This window comes from Herpailurus yagouaroundi, unplaced genomic scaffold (assembly GCF_014898765.1).
Source record: "Herpailurus yagouaroundi ecotype Mexico unplaced genomic scaffold, PumYag 180, whole genome shotgun sequence".
In the NCBI taxonomy this organism is placed as follows: Eukaryota; Metazoa; Chordata; class Mammalia; order Carnivora; family Felidae; genus Herpailurus; species Herpailurus yagouaroundi.
Window position 1 is genome coordinate 12,291,446 of NW_024412411.1, and position 20,164 is coordinate 12,311,609.

Here is a 20,164-nt window from a genome sequence, read left to right on the forward strand (position 1 = left end):
AGAATAACAATGTTTGCTCTGACAGAAGCTTTTGGCCCCTTTTAAAGGTCTATGACAGAGGTTGCAAATTGGCAGCCATTGAGTGAAATTGACTCACAGATGTGTTTTGTTCGGCTTACACAGTATTGGTGAAATAAAAGATTTGGATCAGCATTTCACTTACAGCAACAACTGGCTGGGATTAAGTAGCATCTACATTTTATGGACAAGGAATGTGATCTTCACTTTGCCATAGCTCCCACCATTCCCTAATGTTTACCCCCAAAAAACCCCACAAAAAACAAAGATCTAAAGATTTAAAAAACCAGTTTTGCCTTACCACTTGTTAACATGATTATCTTCTTAATTTAGTGTCTTCACTGGCTCCTCTGGCATGGAGCTGATATCACCCAAGTAACCATGAGAGGTTGGACAGCGGCTCACATAGCTGCAATCAGAGGCCAAGATGCTTGTATGCAGGTAATAATAACTTTGGTTACTTTTTTAAAAATTGGTAAGTTTAATTACTTTAGCATAGTTTGGTTGGGTTGTTGCTTTTATTCTAATAATTTGATCCATAGATTTAGTTCTTTGTCCTAAACAAGAACTTACTGAATTCTATGACTCAGAGATTTTGGTACCAAATACAACTTAAACAAATTATGTGAGACTGGGGATCCTTTTATCTCTGAAGTTATTGGCTATCTGATAGATTGTTTTAAGGGCTGTCATAGACATGCCCAGATTATCTCCTTCATAGCTTGCCACGTCTAAAATTTCTTATTTAATGTATTTTTTTTTTTACCAGAGTTACACATTAATATATGCAGGATCTAGCTTATTAGAGTAACTAGATATAATCAGTGTACTGAAATAAACTGGAATTTGGAGGAATACAAAATTGTATAAGCAAACAGTTCCTGGGTATAAGAAGCCTGAGATTCTATTTGGGAATGGTAAGCATTTACTCAGTGAGTTATAAAACAATAAAGAGCACAGTCTATGGTTAAGATTCTAATGATTGGAAGGTGATAGAGGAATCATAAATGGAGGAAATAAAACTTCATCTAAGTCTAAAAGAACAGGTTGATTTCAGAAAGTTAAATAGTGAGGAAGCATTGTAAGTAGAGTTTATATCAGGAGCAAATAAAAATAATGATTATCACTTTTTATGTGTCAATTACAGTTTTCCATGCATCGCATCATTTAATGTAACAATCTTATGTGTTCCCCTTTTTATAGATAAAGAAACAGATTCAGAGAGTTAAATACCTTGCCTAAGTAAGTGACAAAGCCAGGACTGGAACCTAGATTTTATTCTATTAACCTCTATCTGTAATTCTATGTGAAATACTGGAATTGGAAAAATAAGGGTGTTTAGGGGATAAACCATTATATGAGTTTGAATTGTAGATGTTTTGTTGTTATATACTATTATGAATTAAGTGTGTATAGCCAGGTATGTAAAATATCTTAGAAGTAGAATAAAGATTAATTTGTATAAGAGACAGAGTTTTTATATGCATACTAATATATACTTTACACATACATATAATACATGCATACTTATACATACGTACACATGCACATGAGCGTTAATAGAGGAATAAAGTAATGAAAGCAGTTTTTCAGGAGATTATTCTAACAAGATTTATCAAGGATTACCTAGGATGAGGAGATGATTTGGAGGCAAGAAGACCAGTTAGAGACTTTTGGTGTCATCACTACCCATAGAGGGAGAAATTTTATGGTGGCACTGGGAAAGAAAGAAAATGATTGAAGACATCTTGCAAAGCAGGCATTGATAGAATAGAGTGAAAATTTAAATTAGTTTAAAATTTATTTTAAAAATTAAAATTAAATTTAAATTCATTTAATTTTAAAGACAGAATGACAGATAAGTATGACACTACAGATACATAAATCTGAAAGGCAGGGGAGATATAGGAGCAAAAATGTTGAGTTCAATTTGGCACATGTTGTTTAGGGGCCCTGTAGGTAATTCACGTGCAGAAGGTCCAGGCAGCTGAAAAGGGTGCTGGAGACAAAGATTTCAGGAGTAATAAAGTATAGAGAAGAAAAGGGAGTATTGAGGATTGAATTTTGAAGAATGTTACTAGCAGTGATGGTAGGAAGTGGAGAAATGAGTAAAGAATTCAGAGGAAGAAGTGGGAGATAGGAGAGCCAGGGTTCATTAGGGCTGTGCAAATGAAGGAGGAAGTATAAGAAGTTAGGTAGAGTATCACAGTTACAGGATGAAGCTAAGGAAATGCTATTGGACTTGAGAGCTCACTATCAGGCGAGATTGCTGTATTTCCATGTAGTGTTAGGGGTGGCACATGGTTTGCAGGGGAATTTGAAGTTGAGGCATTGAGGTATTAGTTTGAGAAGTAGGCAATGGAAGAGCAAATACCGTAGTAACTTCAGGGAACATCAGGGTCGAATGAAGCTTTACTTGTTGCTTTCCTTCCTCTAATCATTAGATGAAACCATTCCCTTTTTCTCTTCATTCTCAGAGATTTTGTAGTACTTTTTTGGTACTATACTGTGTAGTTGTTGCTTATCAAGGACTTCTTTGTATAGTTGATGATCTTTGTCTCTATGTATGTCCTAATTCCCTAGGTTGACATGTCTTCATATTCTTTGTAGTGATTTTTAAAACACAGCAAACACTCAGAATATGGTTTGTGATGATTATTGACTAGTTTGTTAATTATGGAGACTATTCTTAAAACTTGATAAGAATTATGACTGAGTCTTTTGCTAAGATACTGGTAAATACAGACTGGTTAAAAAAGAAACAAAGTCTGAGGGAGTATAACTAGGGGCACCTGGGTGGCTCAGTTGGTTAAGCATCTGACTTCAGCTCAGGTCGTGATCTTAAGGTTTGTGGGTTTGAACCCCTTGTTGGGCTGTCTGCTGTCAGCACAGAGCCTGCTTCAGATCCTCTGTCTCTCTTTCTCTCTCTCTGCCTCTCCCCCACTCATGTTCTCTCTAAAAAATAAACAAACATTAAAGAAATACAATATTAAAAAATATTAACTAATAATTCTTTTAAACCAATCACTTGGTATACTATATAGAGAGATGGGCTATGTATATGATATAACCCATATACAGAAACTAGGCCAATTGTAAATTCTGATGGGATTTCCTTAGATGCAGTTAGAAATTTTATTTGGAGCTAGAGCTAGTTACTTTAATAAATAATCCTTTTACAGTATTTTGAAACTCAGGTAATAAAAGATACTGCTTTTGAAATAGTGGAAGTTTACTTTTTTAGTTTATTAGGTTAGCATTAAAGTATTTAATTTAGTGATTATTAATCTCTGTTCCTGAAAGCATGCCTTATAAATTATATGTACATGCTCAAATCAGAGTGTGAAATCAGGTATTATAAATATCTCTTAGACAAGGTTAAAAAGGATCTCAAGTGTTTTCTTAGTATTAGCTAAGAATTTCTCATACTTTGCCTGTGGCACATGTGTAAGAATTTATATAGTAATGTAGCTATAGATTGGTAAATTGCTTGCCTAATAATCTGAATCTGCATTTATGATTTAGCATATATATATTTATGTAAACTCTTATATATCTATTTTGAGGCTCTCATAATCAATGGGGCAAATCTGGCAGCTCAAGATGATCGTGGATGCACTCCTTTACACCTTGCTGCAACACACGGACATTCTTTCACTTTACAGATAATGCTTCGAAGTGGAGTGGTAAGAGATTCTTGTTAATATGTGAGAATGTATAATCAGATATGTAGAGTAGCATTTGGTAGCCTGGTTATCTCTTCCTGACTTTTAAAATCTCTTATATGACTTTGGAGAAGTAATCTGATATATCTCTTTAACTTTTCTGTCTTTAAACATGGGAGCAATAATTTAGATAAAGCTTCAAAAAAACCCAGTTTAGGGGCGCCTGGGTGGCTCAGTCAGTTAAGCTTCTGACTCTTGATTTCGGTTCAGCTCGTGATTCCAGGGTCATGGGATCCAGCCCTGCATTGGACTCTATGATGACAACATGGAGCCTGCTTGGGATTCTCTCTCTCTGTCACTCTCACTCTTCCCCTCTCTCCCTTACGCCCTCTCTCCCTCCTTCCCTCCCTCCCTCTCTCCTTCTCTGACTGTGCATGTGCACTTTCTCTATCTCAAAATAAAGAAACTTTAAAAAATAGAAACCAACTCCAATTTAGCAGTGCAAAGTATTTCAGAAGCTGTGGGTTCTTCACGTCAGTTCAGAGTTTAACTGGGAAGATTCTGAAGTTTTCAAATACATCTTAACCAGTGATTGTAAATCTTTCTGAATTTCTGTGTGCTTGCCTGTTTGTTTTGTAACTTATTTCATACACTAATTTAGAAAGTGATTTTTAATGTTTGTTTATTTTTGAGAGAGAGAGACAGAATGCAAGCGGGGGAGGGGCAGAGAGAGAGGGCGACACAGAATCTGAAGCAGGCTGCAGGCTATGAGCTGTCAGCACAGAGCCCAACACAAACCACCAAACCACGAGTTCATGATCTGAGGCGAAGTTGGCCGCTTAACCGACAGCCACCCAGGTGCCCCAGAAATGTTCTTTATTGTAATATTTACTTTAATATTTCCCAGTGGTTGTTAAAAAAAAAAAACTTAAAAGAACTAACCATATTGAAGACATTGTGGTAAGAGTTGAGAAAAAGTTAAAGGACTATTAAGCATTTTTCTTTTGTCATTAACTCTTTGTTTATGCTCTCAAAGATATGATTGGATCATTTGAGTACATCCCTTTCATTTTATTGGTCAAGAACACAGGTTCTTTTTAAGTCCCTTTATAAAAACTATTTTTATGAAACTAGCTATTGTTTTTTTTAAAGATTATTTTATAAAATTTCATTAGTATTTTATTAGCTCATATGTTTAAATCAGTAGTAAATTTTTCTATTAAATTTGTTGTTTGCCTTATATTTTTAAGAACAGCCTCCAATTTTCATTTGCAGAATTAAGCTGCTTGACTTATTGTTTCTTCTAAAAATGGAAAAAAACTGAGTTCTTGTGAATGTTACCTCTAGGATCCCAGTGTGACTGATAAGAGAGAATGGAAACCTGTGCACTATGCAGCTTTTCATGGGAGGCTCGGCTGTTTGCAGCTTCTAGTTAAATGGGGATGCGGCATAGAAGATGTGGACTACAATGGAAACCTTCCAGGTATTCTTTACAAAAGCAACTTTTAAATGATTGATTGTGTTTAAGAAATTTAAGCTTGTCATCATTCTAACAGTCCCTCAAAAACCAAAGTAGTAAATACATTGACATGAACATTTTTTACTCTTACACCTATGTTATATACCTGTCATATGATAGATTTTTTTTTTTTTTCTGGAACCGTATCAGCAAAAGAGAAATTGGCAAAATTAAACTTGGGTTTACTCTTCCCACCAGCTGTTTTGTTTATCTGCTGTCTAGGGTTATTATTATTATTTTTAATGTCTATTTATTTGTGAGGGGAGACAGCAGGGAAGGGGCAGAGAGAGAGGAAGAGAGAGAGAATCCCAAGCAGACTCCACACTGTCAGCTCAGAGCCTGACGCTAGGGTTATTATTTTTTAACTTCATACAGCTTCACTTCCCAGACTGCTGTTTATAAAAAAATCATATAAATAGTGGATACTCATGTATTTGAGTTAATTTTCTAACTGCAGTTGGCTAGCCTGCAATTAACTGGCTATTTGAGACCTGTACCTTAAACACTCTGTCTTCCTCTAAGAGGTGCTGTAGAAATTCAGAAGAGGAATAGGTCACAGAGTGGAGTGCAGGTTACTAAAAACTATACTCGAATTATGTCTTAAAAGAATCTTAAGTAGCAAAACAAGTGAAGGGGGAAGCCCAGGCAAACTTGTTCATATCTGAATAGCTTCACTCAAATCACTTTTTGGCTTAAAAACTTCTTAGATTGCTATGGAGCTCTGATTTCTTAGCTTGGCGTGCTGTATGCTCATAATTTGACTCGTACCTTGGCCTCCTCTTCCACCCCTTTACCCTACTCTCTGGGATTGTTTTGCTTCTTTCCAAAGTACATCCTTTAGTGTTCATATAGAAAAGATCTGTTGGTATGGACTCTCAATTTTTATATATCTGGAAATTATTGTTTTGCTCTTATTCTTTTTTTTAAATAAATTTTTAAACTGAACTATAAACAGAAGTACCCAATTTCAATGCACAGCTCATTGAATTTTCACAAATGAGTAGTTTTCTGTAACCATTAGCTAGATCAAGAAATAGCCTCTTTCATGTCCTCTTTTTGGTTACCAAGGAAGAGTCTCCAATGTTACTCATCTCACTTCCAACATAAAAATTAGTACTTTTTTCTTTCTGAACTCTATGGGATAAAATAATACACTGGTATTCCTTTTTGTCTGACTTGACTTTCCAAGGTGATTGTTATCAGTTCATACACTGTTGAGTGGTATTTAAGACTTTGAGTTACTCTACTCTCTCATTAATACTTGTCGTTATTACTTTTTTTAGTTTTAATCATTCTTTTGGGTGTAATACTTTATTGTGGTTTTAATTTGCATTTTTTTGATTAAAAATGTAGAACAGCATTTTTTTTTTCCTGGAAGTCTATACCTCTCTTTAAAATTTTTTTTTCTCATTTTTTAAATTGAAGTATGTTTGACATACATGCTGTATTAGTCAGTTGTACAACATAATGATTTGACAGTTCTATATATTACTCAGTGTTGACCATGATGAGTGTAGTCACCGTCACCATACAACATTATTAGAATATTATTGACTATATTCCTTATGCTGTACTTTTAATCTCCATCATTTATTTTGTAACTGGTAGTTTCTATCTCTTAATCTCCTTTACCTGTTTCTCCCATCCCTTCAAGCCTTCCTCATTCTGGCAGCCTTCAGTTTATTCTTTGTATTTATGAATGTCTCTCTCTCTCTATCTCTCTCCTTTTTTTTTTTTGTTGGTTTGTTTGGTTTTTAGATTCCACATATAAGGGACATCATATGGTATTTGTCTTTCTGTATCTGACTTCAGTCACTTAGCATAATACTCTTTAGTTCCATCCTTGTGGAAAATTACAATATCTCACTCTTTTTATGGCTGAGTAATACTCCATTGTATATATATACCACTTCCTCTTTATCCATTCATCTATCTATGGACACTTAGCTTGCTTCCATATCTGGGCTCTTATAGATAAGGCTGCCATAAACATAGGGTTGCATATATCCCTTTGAATTACTTTTTTTCCATTTCCTTTGGTTAAATACCAAGTAGTAGAATTACTAGACCTATGGTATTTCTATTTTTAATTTTTTGAGGAAACTCTATACTATTTTTCACAGTAGCACCAGTTTACCTTTACACCAATAGTACATGAGAGTTCCCTTTTGTTCACATCCTCTCCAAAACTTGTGGTTTTGATTTGCATTTCCCTGATGATGAGTGATGTTGAGCATCTTTTCATGTGTCTATTGGGCATCTGTATGTCTTCTTTGGGAAAATGTCTATTGAGATCCTCTGCCATTTTGAATTGGATTATTTCTGTTTTTATTGTTGAGTTCTTTAAGTTCTTTATATATTTTGGATATTAACCCTTTGTTGGATATAATTTGCAAATATCTTCACCCATTCAGTAGGTTACTTTTTGTTTTGTTGATGGTTTCCTTTGGTGTACAAAAGCTTTTTATTTTAGTATAGTCCCAGTAGTTTATTTTTGCTTTTTTTTTTTTTTTTTTTTGGCATGAGAAGATATATCCATAAATATGTTGCTAAGGCCCATGTCCAAGAGATTACTGCCTGTGTTTTCTTTTAGAAATTTTATGATTTCAGGTCTCACATTTAGTTCTTTAATCCATTTTGAGTCTATTTTTGTGTATGGGGTAAGAAAGTGGTCTAATTACATAATTATGTATATAGCTGTCCAGTTTACTCAGTGCCATTTGTTGAAGAGATTGTCTTTTTTTCCATTGTGTATTCTTCTTTGTTGTAAATTAGTTGACCAAGTAATTGTGGATTTATTTCAGGACTCTCTATTCTATTTCACTGATATATGTGTTTGTTTTTGTGCTAGTACCATACTGTTTTTATTGCTGTAACTTTGTAGTTATTCTTGAAATCTGAGATTGTGATATCTGTAGCTTTGTCCTTGTTTTCCCAGATTACTTCAGCTCTTTAGAGTCTTTTATGGTTCCATTCAAATTTTAGGATTATTTGTTACAGTTTTGTGAAAAATACTCTTGGTATTTTGATAGGGATTGTGTTAAGTCTGTAGATTATTTTGGGTAGTATGGACATTTTATTAATATTAATTCTTCCAGTCTGTGAGCCTGGTGTCTGTTTTCATATGTGTCATCTTCAATTTCTTTAATGTATGGTTTTCAGAGTACAGGTCTTTCACCTCCTTGGTTAACTTTATTCTTAGGTATTCTTTTTGGTACAATTTTAGATGGAAATTAAAAAAATTTTTTTTTAAATGTTTATTTTTGAGAAAATGAGAGACAGAGCGGGGGAGGTTAGAGAGGGAGGCACCGAATCTGAAGCAGGCTCCAGTCTCTGAGTTGTCAGCACAGAGCTCAATGCGGGGCTTGAACTCACGAACTATGAGATCATGACCTGAGCTGAAGTTGGCCACTTAACCAAATGAGCCACCCAGGCACCCCTGGAGTTGATCTCTTAATTTCTCTTTGTGCTGCTTCATTATTGGTATGTAGAAACACAACTGATATCTGTATATTAATTTTGTGACCTGCCACTTTACTGACTTCATTTATTACTTATAATAGTTTTTTGGTGGAATCTTTAGGGTTTTTTTATGCATAGTGTCATGTCATTTGCAAATAGTGATAATTTAACTTTTTCCTTACTGATTTAGATGCCTTTTATTTTTCTTGTCTAATTGCTGTGGCTAGGACTTCCAGTACTATGTTGAATTCAAGTGGTGAGAGTGGACATCCTTGTTTTATTCCTGATCTAGAGGAAAAAGCTGTCAGGTTTTCAACATTGAGTATGATGTTAGCTGTAGGTTTGTCTATATGGCTTTTACTATGTTGAGGTATGTTCCCTCTACCCACTTTATTTAGAATTTTTATCATGAATGGATGTTGTATTTTGTCAAATGCTTTTTCTGGATCTAGTGAGATTACCATATGGTTTTTATCCTTCCTCCTGTTAATGTGTTGTATCACACTGATGGATTTTTGAATATTGAACCATCTTTGCTCCCTGGACTAAGTCCCATTTTATTGTGGTGAATGATCTTTTCAGTGAATTATTGAATTCAGTTTCTAATATTTTGTTGAGAATTTTTTTATCTATGTTTATCAGAGATATGGGCCTGTAGTCATTATCATCATTATTGTCATCATCTTTTTTTTTTTTTTTTTGTAGTATCTTTGTCTGATTTTAGTATCAGGATAATGCTGGCCTTGAAGAACAAATTTGGAAGCTTTTCTTCCTCTCTGAATTTTTGGAATATTTTGAAAAGAATAGGTGTTAACTTTTCCTTAAATGTTTGGTAGAATTTATTTGTAAATCCTTCATATCCTGGATGTGTTTGTTGAGAGGCTTTTTTTTTTTTAAATGTTTATTCATTTTTGAGAGACAAAGAGCATGAGTGGGGGAGGGGCAGAGAGAGAGAGGGAGAAACAAGATCTAAAACAGGCTCCAGGCTATGAGTTGTCAGCACAGAGCCCAATGCAGGTCTAGAACTCACATGAACTGTGAGATCATGACCTGAATTGAAGTCAGATGCTTAACCAACTGAGCCACCCAGGCTCCCCTGTTGAGAGTTTTTTTTATTACCAATTCTTTTTTTTTTTTTTTTTAACTAGTAAACAGTGTGCTCAGTTTTTTAATTTCTTCCTATTTAAGTTTTGGAAGATTTTATGTTTCTAGGAATTTATCCTTCATTTTTAGGTTGTCCAGTTTGTTGGTATATGATCTTTCATAGTCTCTTATATTTCTTGGTATTTCTGTGGTGTCAGTTGTTATTTCTCCTGTTTTATTTCTGATTTTAATTTATTTGAGTTCTATTTTTTTCTTGATAACTCTGGCTAAAGATTTATCAATTTTGTTTTGTTTATTCAAAGAACCAGCCCTTGGTTTCATTAATCTTTTCTTTTACTGTTATTGTTGTTTTTGTTATTGTTTAGTCTCTGTTTCATTCATTTCCTCTTTGAGGAAATGTATTATTTCCTTCCTTCTGCAATCTTTGGTATTCTTTTTTTCTTTTTCTAGTTCCTTTAGGTGTAAGGTTAGATTGTTTATTTGAGATTTTTCTTGTTTTTTGAGGTAGGCCTGTATCACTATAAACTTACCTCTTAGAACTGCTTTTGCTGCATCCCAAAGATTTTTGATCAATATGCTTCCATTCTCTTTTGCCTTCATGTATACTTTGACTTCCTCTTTGATTTCTTCATTGACCTGTTGGTTGGTGAGTAGTAGGTTTTTTAGCCTCCACATGTTGTGTTTTTTTCTGTTTTTTTTTCTCTTGTGCTTGATTTCTAGTTTTATATTATTATAATTGGAAAAAATGCTTGATATGATTTCAGTCTTCTTAAATTTATTGAGATTTGTTTTGTGGCCTGACATGATCTGTCCCAGAGAATATTCCATATGCACTTGAAATGAATATTTTTCTGTTTTGGGATGGAATATTCTGTATGTATCTGTTAAGTCCATATGGTCTAATCTGTTATTCAAAGCCACTATTTCCTTAGTGATTTTCATCCTGGATAATCTATCCATTGATGTAAGTGGAGTTTTAAAGGCCCTTACTATTATTGTATTACTATCATTTTCTCTCTTTATGTCTGTTCATATTTGCTTTATGTATTTAGGTGCTCCAGTGTTGGATGCATAGTTATTTACAGTTGTTAAATTCTCTTTTTGCACAGATCTTTTATCATTATGTAATGTCCTTATTTGTTTGTTGTTACAGTCTTTGTTTTAAAATCATTTTGTCTGATATAAGGATTTTTACTTCAGCTTTTCTTTCTTCTGCTTCCATTTGTTTGTGAAATATCTTTTTTCATCTCTTCCTTTCAGTCTGCATGTGTCTTTAGATCTGAAATGAGTTTCTTGTAGGCATCATATAGATGGATTGTTCTTTTCTTTTTTTTTTTTTAAAGTTTATTTATTTTGAGAGAGAGTGAGAGTGGGGGGAGGGACAGAGAAAGAGGAGAGAGACACAATTCCAAGCAGGCTCTGTGCTAACAGCCCGGACGTGGGGCTCAATCTCAGGAAACCATGAGATCATGACCTGAGCTGAAATCAAGAGTCAGGACATTTAATTGAGCCACCCAGGTGTCTGGATGGGTCTTATTTTTTTAAATTCATATAGTCACACTGTATCTTTTGATTGGAGTATTTAATAGTTTATTTACATTTAAAATAATTATTGATTGGTATTACAGAACATCATTTCATATGTTCAATGGCCATTTGGTTGTTTTTTTTTTTTTTTAATGTTTGCTGTCCTTTTTTAATTTTAAAAATATATTTATTTTAAGTAATCTCTACACCCAACATTGGGCTTGAACTCACAACCCCGAGATCAAGAGCTGCATGCTTTTCTGACTGAATCAGCCAGGCACCCCTCATTATTTTCTTTTGTGCAGTACCAGTTCAAATGTTTTGACTATTTTTTTTTTGAGTTTTCTCTGTGTTTAAAAATTAACTGTATGGGTTCTCTATATAATAGATACAAGCTCTCTGTTATGTGTTGCAAGTATCTTTTATTTAAATATCTTTTCCATTCTGTCTTGCCTTTTCATTCTTTTAAGATATCTTTTGATGAATAGAAGTTTTCACTCTAATGTAGTCAAGTTTAATAAGCTCTTCCTTTATGGTTATTCCTTTCTGAATCTTGTTAAAAAAAGTCTTTCCCTACGCTTTGGTCATGAAAGCATTCTTTTATATTCTAGAAATTTTATTATTTCACTTTCACATGTAGATCACCAGCCCACCTGGAACTGACTTTTCTCTAATACAAGGTAGGGGGTAATTTCATTTTTAGTTGGTTCTTCATTAAATGTGCCTGATCAAGGGGCGCCTGGGTGGCGCTGTTGGTTAAGCGTCCGACTTCAGCCAGGTCACGATCTCTTGTGTCCGTGAGTTCGAGCCCCGCGTCAGGCTCTGGGCTGATGGCTCAGAGCCTGGAGCCTGTTTCCGATTCTGTGTCTCCCTCTCTCTCTGCCCCTCCCCCGTTCATGCTCTGTCTCTCTCTGTCCCAAAAATAAATAAAAAAACGTTGAAAAAAAAATTAAAAAAAAATAAAAAAAAAAATAAATGTGCCTGATCATTTGTTAAAGTCTTTTTGCCTGCTCATTAAAAAATTCCAACTTTTATTTCTTTAAGCATATAAAAACATTTATGACTATATATAGTATATTTTTTAATAGTATAATATAGAGATTAGGAATGTGGCTTTAGTATACACTGCTTGTGTTCAAATCTCTATCTTAAATTGTTATTTGTTTTTGTTTTAAGTTTTTAAAATGTTTATTTATTTTTTGGGGGGGAGGGGCAGAGACAGAGGGAGACACAGAATATAAAGCAGGCTCTGGGGTCTGAGCTGTCAGCACAGAGCCCAGTGCAGGGCTCCAACTCATGGACCGCAAGATCATGACCTGAGCCAACGTCAGATGCTTAACTGACTGAGCCACCCAGGCTCCTCTCTGTCTTAAATTATTAATCCAACATTTATTTCCTGAGCATCTACTATGTGTCAGTCCCTCTTGTGTGTTGGGGATATCACAGCAAACAAAACAGGCAAAAGTTTCTGCCTTCATGTGATGCTGGTCAGAGGGAGACAGGCAATAATCAAAAGAATATAAATTATATTAAGTAGGGATATGTGTATGGATAATCAGAGAAGAGAGTAAAGACGATGAAGTTTAAAAAAGCGTGGTCAGGGAAGCCTTCACTGAGGGGGTGATAATTGGATAAACACCTGACAGAGTTGAGGTAGCAGGTCTTATGACTACCGTGGGGAAAGAATATTATAGGAAGAGGTGATAGCAAATATAAAGCTCCTGAGGCAGGAGTGTTCCTAGTGTATTTGAGTAACAGCAAGTAGTAACAGTGAGTCAGTGTGGTTGGAACAGATATCAGAGAGTGAGTAATAGATGATGAGGTCAGAGAGGTAACAGGAGCCATTGAAGAATTTTGAGCACTGCAGTGACATGACCTGAATACATTTAAGAGCATCATTTTGGCTATTTTGTTTATAATAGATTGCATTGTGGGTGTGGGGATGGCAAGGGGAGAAATAGACCACTTGTGAGACTGATATAATAATTTAATGCTGCTCTTTGGTTGGAGCAGTGTAGAGGCAGCAAAGATTGTGAGAAGTAACTGGGGTCTGTGTATTTTGTAAAGATAGAGCCAATAAGATTTGCTGATTGATTAGACATAGAGAGTGACAGAAAGAGGAGTCAAGGATGGCTTCGGGGTCTTGGGCATGAACTACATGGAAAAGAGACAGTTCCTATTAAGTGAGATGGGGAAAACTATGTAAGGAAAATGTGTGCAAGAGGGATGAGGAGTTGAGTTTTTGATGTGTTAAGTTAGAAATGCCTGTAAGACATGTATGTGTATATATGATGAGTAAGCTGTTAGAGGATTCTCAAATTTTAGGGGGAGTTTTTTGGTGTTTTTCCTGGAAGGTCAGCTGAGAAAGTGTAGATGGCATGTGCCAGCAACTTCTCTTTTGGGTGTTGTTACATCTTGTTTCTCCTGCATTACACTGGTCATTTTGGTGCTGCCTTACTTCTCCAGTGGTAAGATTTGCGTATTGATTGGGCTGCTGCCCAAATACTCCCTTCTCCAGAGATGTAAAGGCGCTCTTGTTCTTCGTAGTCACTGCCCTAAGCTTGTAATCCCCCAGAACCATTCTTATTTTTTTGTGGATTTTGGGTTGTGGCTCCCCTTTAGCCTGCTTCAGTATATTTTCTTTCAGGGATTCCTTAACATTTTTTTGTCTGTTCTTGGAGTTCTTGTTTGTTTTTCTAGATCTTTTTGGCTTCAGAAAGTCTCTTTTCTATTGTTTTCAAGGATTTAGAGTAGAAATGGTGAGGCAGTATGTGCACTTTGTCTGCAGTTTTGATCCAGTCTTCCTGTTTTTAATAAAAAGAATGTCTATGGAAAAGTGACAAAATACATAGTGATAAAAATAACATTCGTATTCGCATAGTGACTATTTTTTTTAATGTTTGTTTATTTTTGAGTGTGCAAGCAGGGGAGGGGCGAGAAGAGGGGGACAGAGGATCCAAAGTGGGCTGTGCACTGATAGCAGCAATCACAAACCGTGAGATCATGACCTGAGTCAAAGTCACACGCTCAACAGACTGAGCCACCAGGGGCCCCCATAGTGACTATTTTGGTTTATTTCTTCCGTTTTTTCCAAAACATTAAAATAAATATATCTATCATCTGTCTTACCTAGCAAGTATTTTCTCATGTAATTATAAGCTGCATAATTGGGATTTCTCTTTTCAAGAAAATGTTCTGGGGCTTGCTCTTTGGTATCTCTCATCTGGCCTCTGCACTCTCACAGTAAGTGTAACTCCACTTAGTCTGTTGCTTTAGCACGACTAGAAGGCTGAGTAAGGACTTGTGGGCTTGCAGAGAAGGTGTTAACCATTGCTTACAGTATGTCCCTGTTACATGGGGAAGGGACAGTCATCTCCTGGTGAGGATTAGAGCCAATATTGTTCTTTGTTTCTTCAAGTTATCTTATTGTCAATTTAAAAATTAAATTCTTTTTCTCTCTCACCTACAGTTCACTTAGCAGCCATGGAAGGCCACCTTCACTGTTTTAAATTCCTACTCAGTAGAATGAACAGCACTACACAGGCTCTAAAAGCCTTCAATGATAATGGAGAAAATGTACTGGATTTGGCCCAGAGGTTCTTTAAACAGAACATTTTGCAGTTTATCCAAGGGGCTGAGTATGAACAAAGTGATTCAAAAGATCAGGAAAGTAAGTCATAAACCTGGAGTGTGGTAGCATTTAATAAGTAGAGTAAGTTGAAAAAGAAAATAAGTTATAAGAAAAATGTTGTATTTAAATATGTTACTTATAATTGTCCACCCATTCATTCAGTTTGTCTTCGGTATTATAAAATATTTTAGGCAGAAATATGTAGAGATTAATGTCATGAACATTCTTTATGCCACTAATTTAAGGATAAAATGTTATACATATAGTTAAAGTTTCTTGGTTCTGTCTCCTTCATATCATTCTTTTTCTTCCTTCTCAGAGGTAAATATTTTTTTTCAATTTAGAATTCCATTCTACAGGCTTTAATTTTAATTTTTTTAACTAAGTTTATTTATTTCGAGAGAGAGCACAAATTGGGGAGGGGCAGAGAGAGAGGGAGAGAGAGAGACAGACAGATAGAATCCCAAGCAGACTCCATGCTGCCAGTGCAGAGTCTGACACAGGGCTTGAACTCATAAAACCACAATATCATGACCTGAGCTGAAACCAAGAATCGTATGCTTAACTGACTAAGCCACCCAGTGTCCCTACATGTTTTATATTTAATGTATATGTACTTACAAAAATATGCACTACTCTGTGTTTTTGGAGTAAGAGACTTAACCTGTTCTAACAAAGAAATCATAAAATTCAGCAGCTTAAGGATTTATATGACAGCCCAGATTGGAGAGTGAATCTATGCTGTGTAGTCATTCAAGAACTGGCTTTCTTTCCAACTAGCTCTCTCTGGTTGTAGCTAATTCAGTAGGAGGTGGGGAGGAGCAAGACTGTAAGGTTAGGACCAGAGATTTTAAAGGTCTAATTTGTATCCATCACTTTTGCTAACAATTCCATTGGCAAAACTTTAGCCACGTGGGCATATAATAGCTGTGAGGATGCCTGGAGAATTCAGTATTTAGCTGAGAAGACTTTCTCAGCTACAACTCCCTTAATATTGAAGGAAGGGGATTTTAGTGGATGACTAGTAGTCTTTGAAACTTCTCTTAAAATCTTAAGGAAATGACATAAAACAGTATTCATTCTTCTATTCCTTGCTTTTTTCCAGAAAATACTATGTTTTGGGGTTTTTATTAAGCTGATAGATATACCTATTCTGTTTGTATAGTATTGTATTTTATGAAAATCATTATTTATCCATTTTCCAATTTGACATTTAGATTGTTTTTCACTATTATAGTAATGTGGTTGGGAATGTTCTTGTATGTGTCTTCTTATATACACATATAAGAGATTCTGTGGAGAAGTGCTTTACTACCTTTTTAACACAGAGCCCACACAGAAAATATTTTTATGGCACATTGGGATTGTTGGATGAGGCTGCTGGTGGAACTGCCTGTCTTCTCTGAAGACTGAGAGTTAAGAGCCCTGTTTGGGTAAATAGGAGTGATATTCTACTTTAGGGTTTGCTTGGTGGGATATGCCCTTTGTCAGTATAAACAGGCATTGCTACATTCTTCATCAGGTGCTTGTAGAAGTTTGCACTCTAATCAGCAACGTTTGATGGGAATTTAGAGAAATGATATTTGATATTGTCAGACTTTAAAATGTTTGCCAGCTGATTGGATATGAAAAGGTTTAATTTGTATTTTGATTTGCATTTTCTTGATTGCGAATGAGGTTGAACATCCTTCTTTAAGTTATTGGTTCTTCTAGTTTTTTTCTTCTATGAATTGCCTGCCTATACTTTTCTCCCTTTTTAAAAACTGTATTCTTTGCCCTTTTCTAAATAATTTGAGTTCTTTATATATTCTAGATTCTAATCCTTTATTAATTTTATCAGATATAGATATTTTCTCTCACACTGTGGCTTGTTTTTTCACTTTGATGAGGATATCCTTTATTTATTTACTTATTTAATTTATTATTTATTTGTTTTTAAGGGGATATCCTTTTTCTACTAAAAAATTTTTTTTTATATTTATTTTTGAGAGAGAAACAGAGTGTGAGCAGGGCAGGAGCAGAGAGAGAGGGAGACACACAATCTTAGACAGGCTCCAGGCCCCAAGCTGTCAGCACAGAGCCCGACGTGGGGCTTGAACTCACGAACCGTGAGATCATGACCTGAGCCGAAGTTGGACTCTCAACCGACTGAGCCACCCAAGCGCCCCCTCCTTTTTTTTTAAATGAATTTTATTTAAGTATGATTTACATGTAATAAACTGTACTCATTTAGTGTGCTGTTAGGTGAGTTTGGATGTATACACTCATGAAACCATCACAATCAAGATAGAAAACATTTCCACCACCTCTGAAGGTTTTTTTTATAATACCCCTTTATATTTCACCCCTCTTTTCACCCTGGCCCACTTAGTTGCTTTCTGTCAGTATAAATTAGTTTGAATTTTCTTTTTTTTTTTTTTTAATGTTTTATTTTTGAGAGAGAGAATGCAAGCTAGGGGAGGGAGAGAGAGAGAGAAGGGGACAGAGGATCCAAAGCAGGCTTTGTGCTGAGAGCAGACGGCCTGATGCCAGACTCGAACTCATGAACTGTGAGATCATGACCTGAGCCAAAGTCAGATGTTTAACCTACTGAGCGACCCACGTGCCCTAAGTTTGAATTTTCTAGTAGAACCATTTTAAGATTCATCCCTGTTATGTATATTAATAGTTCATTCCTTTTTATTATTCAACAGTATTCAACTGTATGGATGTAGGCCCCATACAACCTTTTATTTGCTTTATGTCATTATAGATTAGTTTGAATTTTCTAATGGAACCATTTTGAGAATGATTCCTCTAATGTATATTAATAGTTCATTCTTTTTTATTGCTCAATAGTATTCTGTTGTATAGATGTACCATATTTGATATATCTGGCAATACTACAGCTTGATTACTCTAGCTTTATATAGTAAGATTTAGAATCAGGTAGTGTAAGTCTCTAACTTTTTCTTTTAAGAATATTCTTTGGTTGGGGCGCCTGGGTGGCTCAGTCAGTTAAGCATATGACTTCAGCTCAGGTCATGATCTGTTTGTGAGTTCAAACCCCACATTGGGCTGTGTGCTGACAGCTCAGATTCTGGAGCCTGCTTTGGATTCTGTGTCTCCCTCTCTCTCTGCCCCTCTATGGCTCATATTCTATCTCTCTGTCTCTCTCCAAAGTAAATAAACATTAAATTTTTTTTTTTTAATATTCTTTGGCTATTCTGTTTCCTTTTCAGATTTAAAAATGAGAATAGGGACACCTGGGTGACATAGTTGGTTAAGCATCCAACTCTTGATTTTGGCTCAGGTCCTGATCTTGGAGTTGTTATCAGTAAAAACATCTTATCGGGTATTTAATGTGTAGTTAGGAGCTAGGTCAGCCCCTTTTACACAGGCATGTGTATATGTGTATGTGTTTGTATACATAATTATGTATACTTTATCTGCTTCCACTTTATTTTGCTTTCTTCACTTCCTTGCAAACAGAGAGTGAGTGTTCTGTGCAAATGTAGGACTTTAGACCAAAAATGTCTTTATGTGAAGGGTTGAAAATGACCATCGTGTGTTTTGTGGTGGCCTGAGGGAAGAATGGAATATAGCTAAGCATAGTTCTGGTACAATATTACTTGGCATGTTTGAGGTCCTGAGGGGTGGAAGGGCTACACAATTAATCATAATCTTACTTTATGATTGTCCTTTTTATTACTTGTTATTGCATCAATCAAACTAATTCCAATGTAACATTATCATAATTGAGTTAATATTGAAATCTGAAATGTGTGACTGCTTGAGTCAAGAAAAATAGAATGAACTCATGTGTTTACTGAGATACTGAATTTCTATTCATAGCCTTAGCATTTCCAGGTCATATGGCTGCCTTTAAGGGTGATTTGGAAATGCTTAAGAAATTAATAGAAGATGGAGTAATCAATATTAATGAACGTGATAATAATGGATCAACTCCTATGCATAAAGGTGAGTTATTCCTGGTTTTGTTTTCAGTTCTGACATAATTACCTTTGAATTATTTACCTTTTAAAATAATTATACTTCGGAAACATGTGAAAATGTAAAACTTTTCCTGATACCCCAGGACATTTATGTCTTCCTTATATGGTACACAGCTTAATTTTCAATTGAAGTGTGATATTCCTTTTATGATGTCAGAAATTGTCACATTTAGGGTAATTCCAATAGAAATTCTATTGTGATACTGACATGTTTAGATATGAAATTGACTGCTAGAGAAATTTCTTAGGACTTACATTTTCTTTGGATTAAAAATGGTCTATTAATTCATGCTAAGGCATGAAAAAGGTATACCAGAACTTGAGAAAAAGGTGTAGCAAATTTTTCTTCTTTCTTAGACTCTGAAAAAATGTTTTTACTTCCATAGAAATATCAATGAATGTTTGATTTGAACATATCTTCAAGATGTCTACCACTTTTCTCTGCATTCTCTCCTTCCTTCTATGTGAAATTCTAACATGTTAACTAGCTTTTTGGTGTCTTAATCAGACTGTCAAATTGTCAGTCCTTATTGGGAGTATGTACTCTAGGATTTATTCTTGCCAATCTTCCTTGTATTTATAAAATCAAAAACCAAATCTTTACCCCATCTGAAATTTCCATTCCACCTCATTTGTGATTTATAAGTTCCTTCAGAATCTAACGGCAGGTAATTCTTGTAAAAGTGTTAAAGGGCCTGCCAAGTAGCTCAGTCAGTGGAGCATGCAACTCTTGATCTTGGGGTCGTGAGTTGTAGCCCCATTTTGGGTATAGAGATTTCTTAAAAAGCTCTTAAAAAATGTTAGAGTAAAAGACAGTAGTCTAGTTAATGCAGTCATGTGTTTTTTAATTTTTTAAAAAGTTGTTTATTTTTGAGAGAGACAGCATGAGTGGGGGTGAGTGTGGGGCAGGGCAGAGAGAGGGGGAGACACAGGATTCCAAGCAGGCTCCACACTGTCAGCACAGAGCCCGATGCGGGGCCCAAACTCACAAACTGTGAGATCATGAGGTGAGTTGAAACCAAGAGTCGGGTGCTTAACCAACTGAGCCACCCTGACACCCCTGCAGTCATGTGTTTGGATTAGGTTTTTATTTTTATAAATAACTTCTGCTGGTCCTGATCACAGACTATGTTCCTGTCGGTTAGGTTCTTAGTTTAATTATTAAAGTTGGTTTAATTCATAAGGAATCTCCAGTATAGAATCTAAGTACCATGTGTACCAGTAGTTTTGGAAGAGAGAGCTT

General features: G+C 35.3%; 1 protein-coding gene across 1 annotated transcript in view; it reads left to right on the forward strand.

Annotated features, from left to right (window-relative positions):
- ANKRD42 (ankyrin repeat domain 42) overlaps positions 1-20,164 on the forward strand; it is a 74,188-nt gene that overhangs the window by 16,199 nt on the left and 37,825 nt on the right. Inside the window, exons 3-7 of the mRNA XM_040489503.1 lie at positions 352-459; positions 3,585-3,704; positions 5,031-5,166; positions 14,765-14,965; positions 18,761-18,886. Of these exons, the coding sequence (XP_040345437.1) occupies positions 352-459; positions 3,585-3,704; positions 5,031-5,166; positions 14,765-14,965; positions 18,761-18,886 (691 nt within the window). The remainder of the gene's footprint in view (positions 1-351; positions 460-3,584; positions 3,705-5,030; positions 5,167-14,764; positions 14,966-18,760; positions 18,887-20,164) is intronic.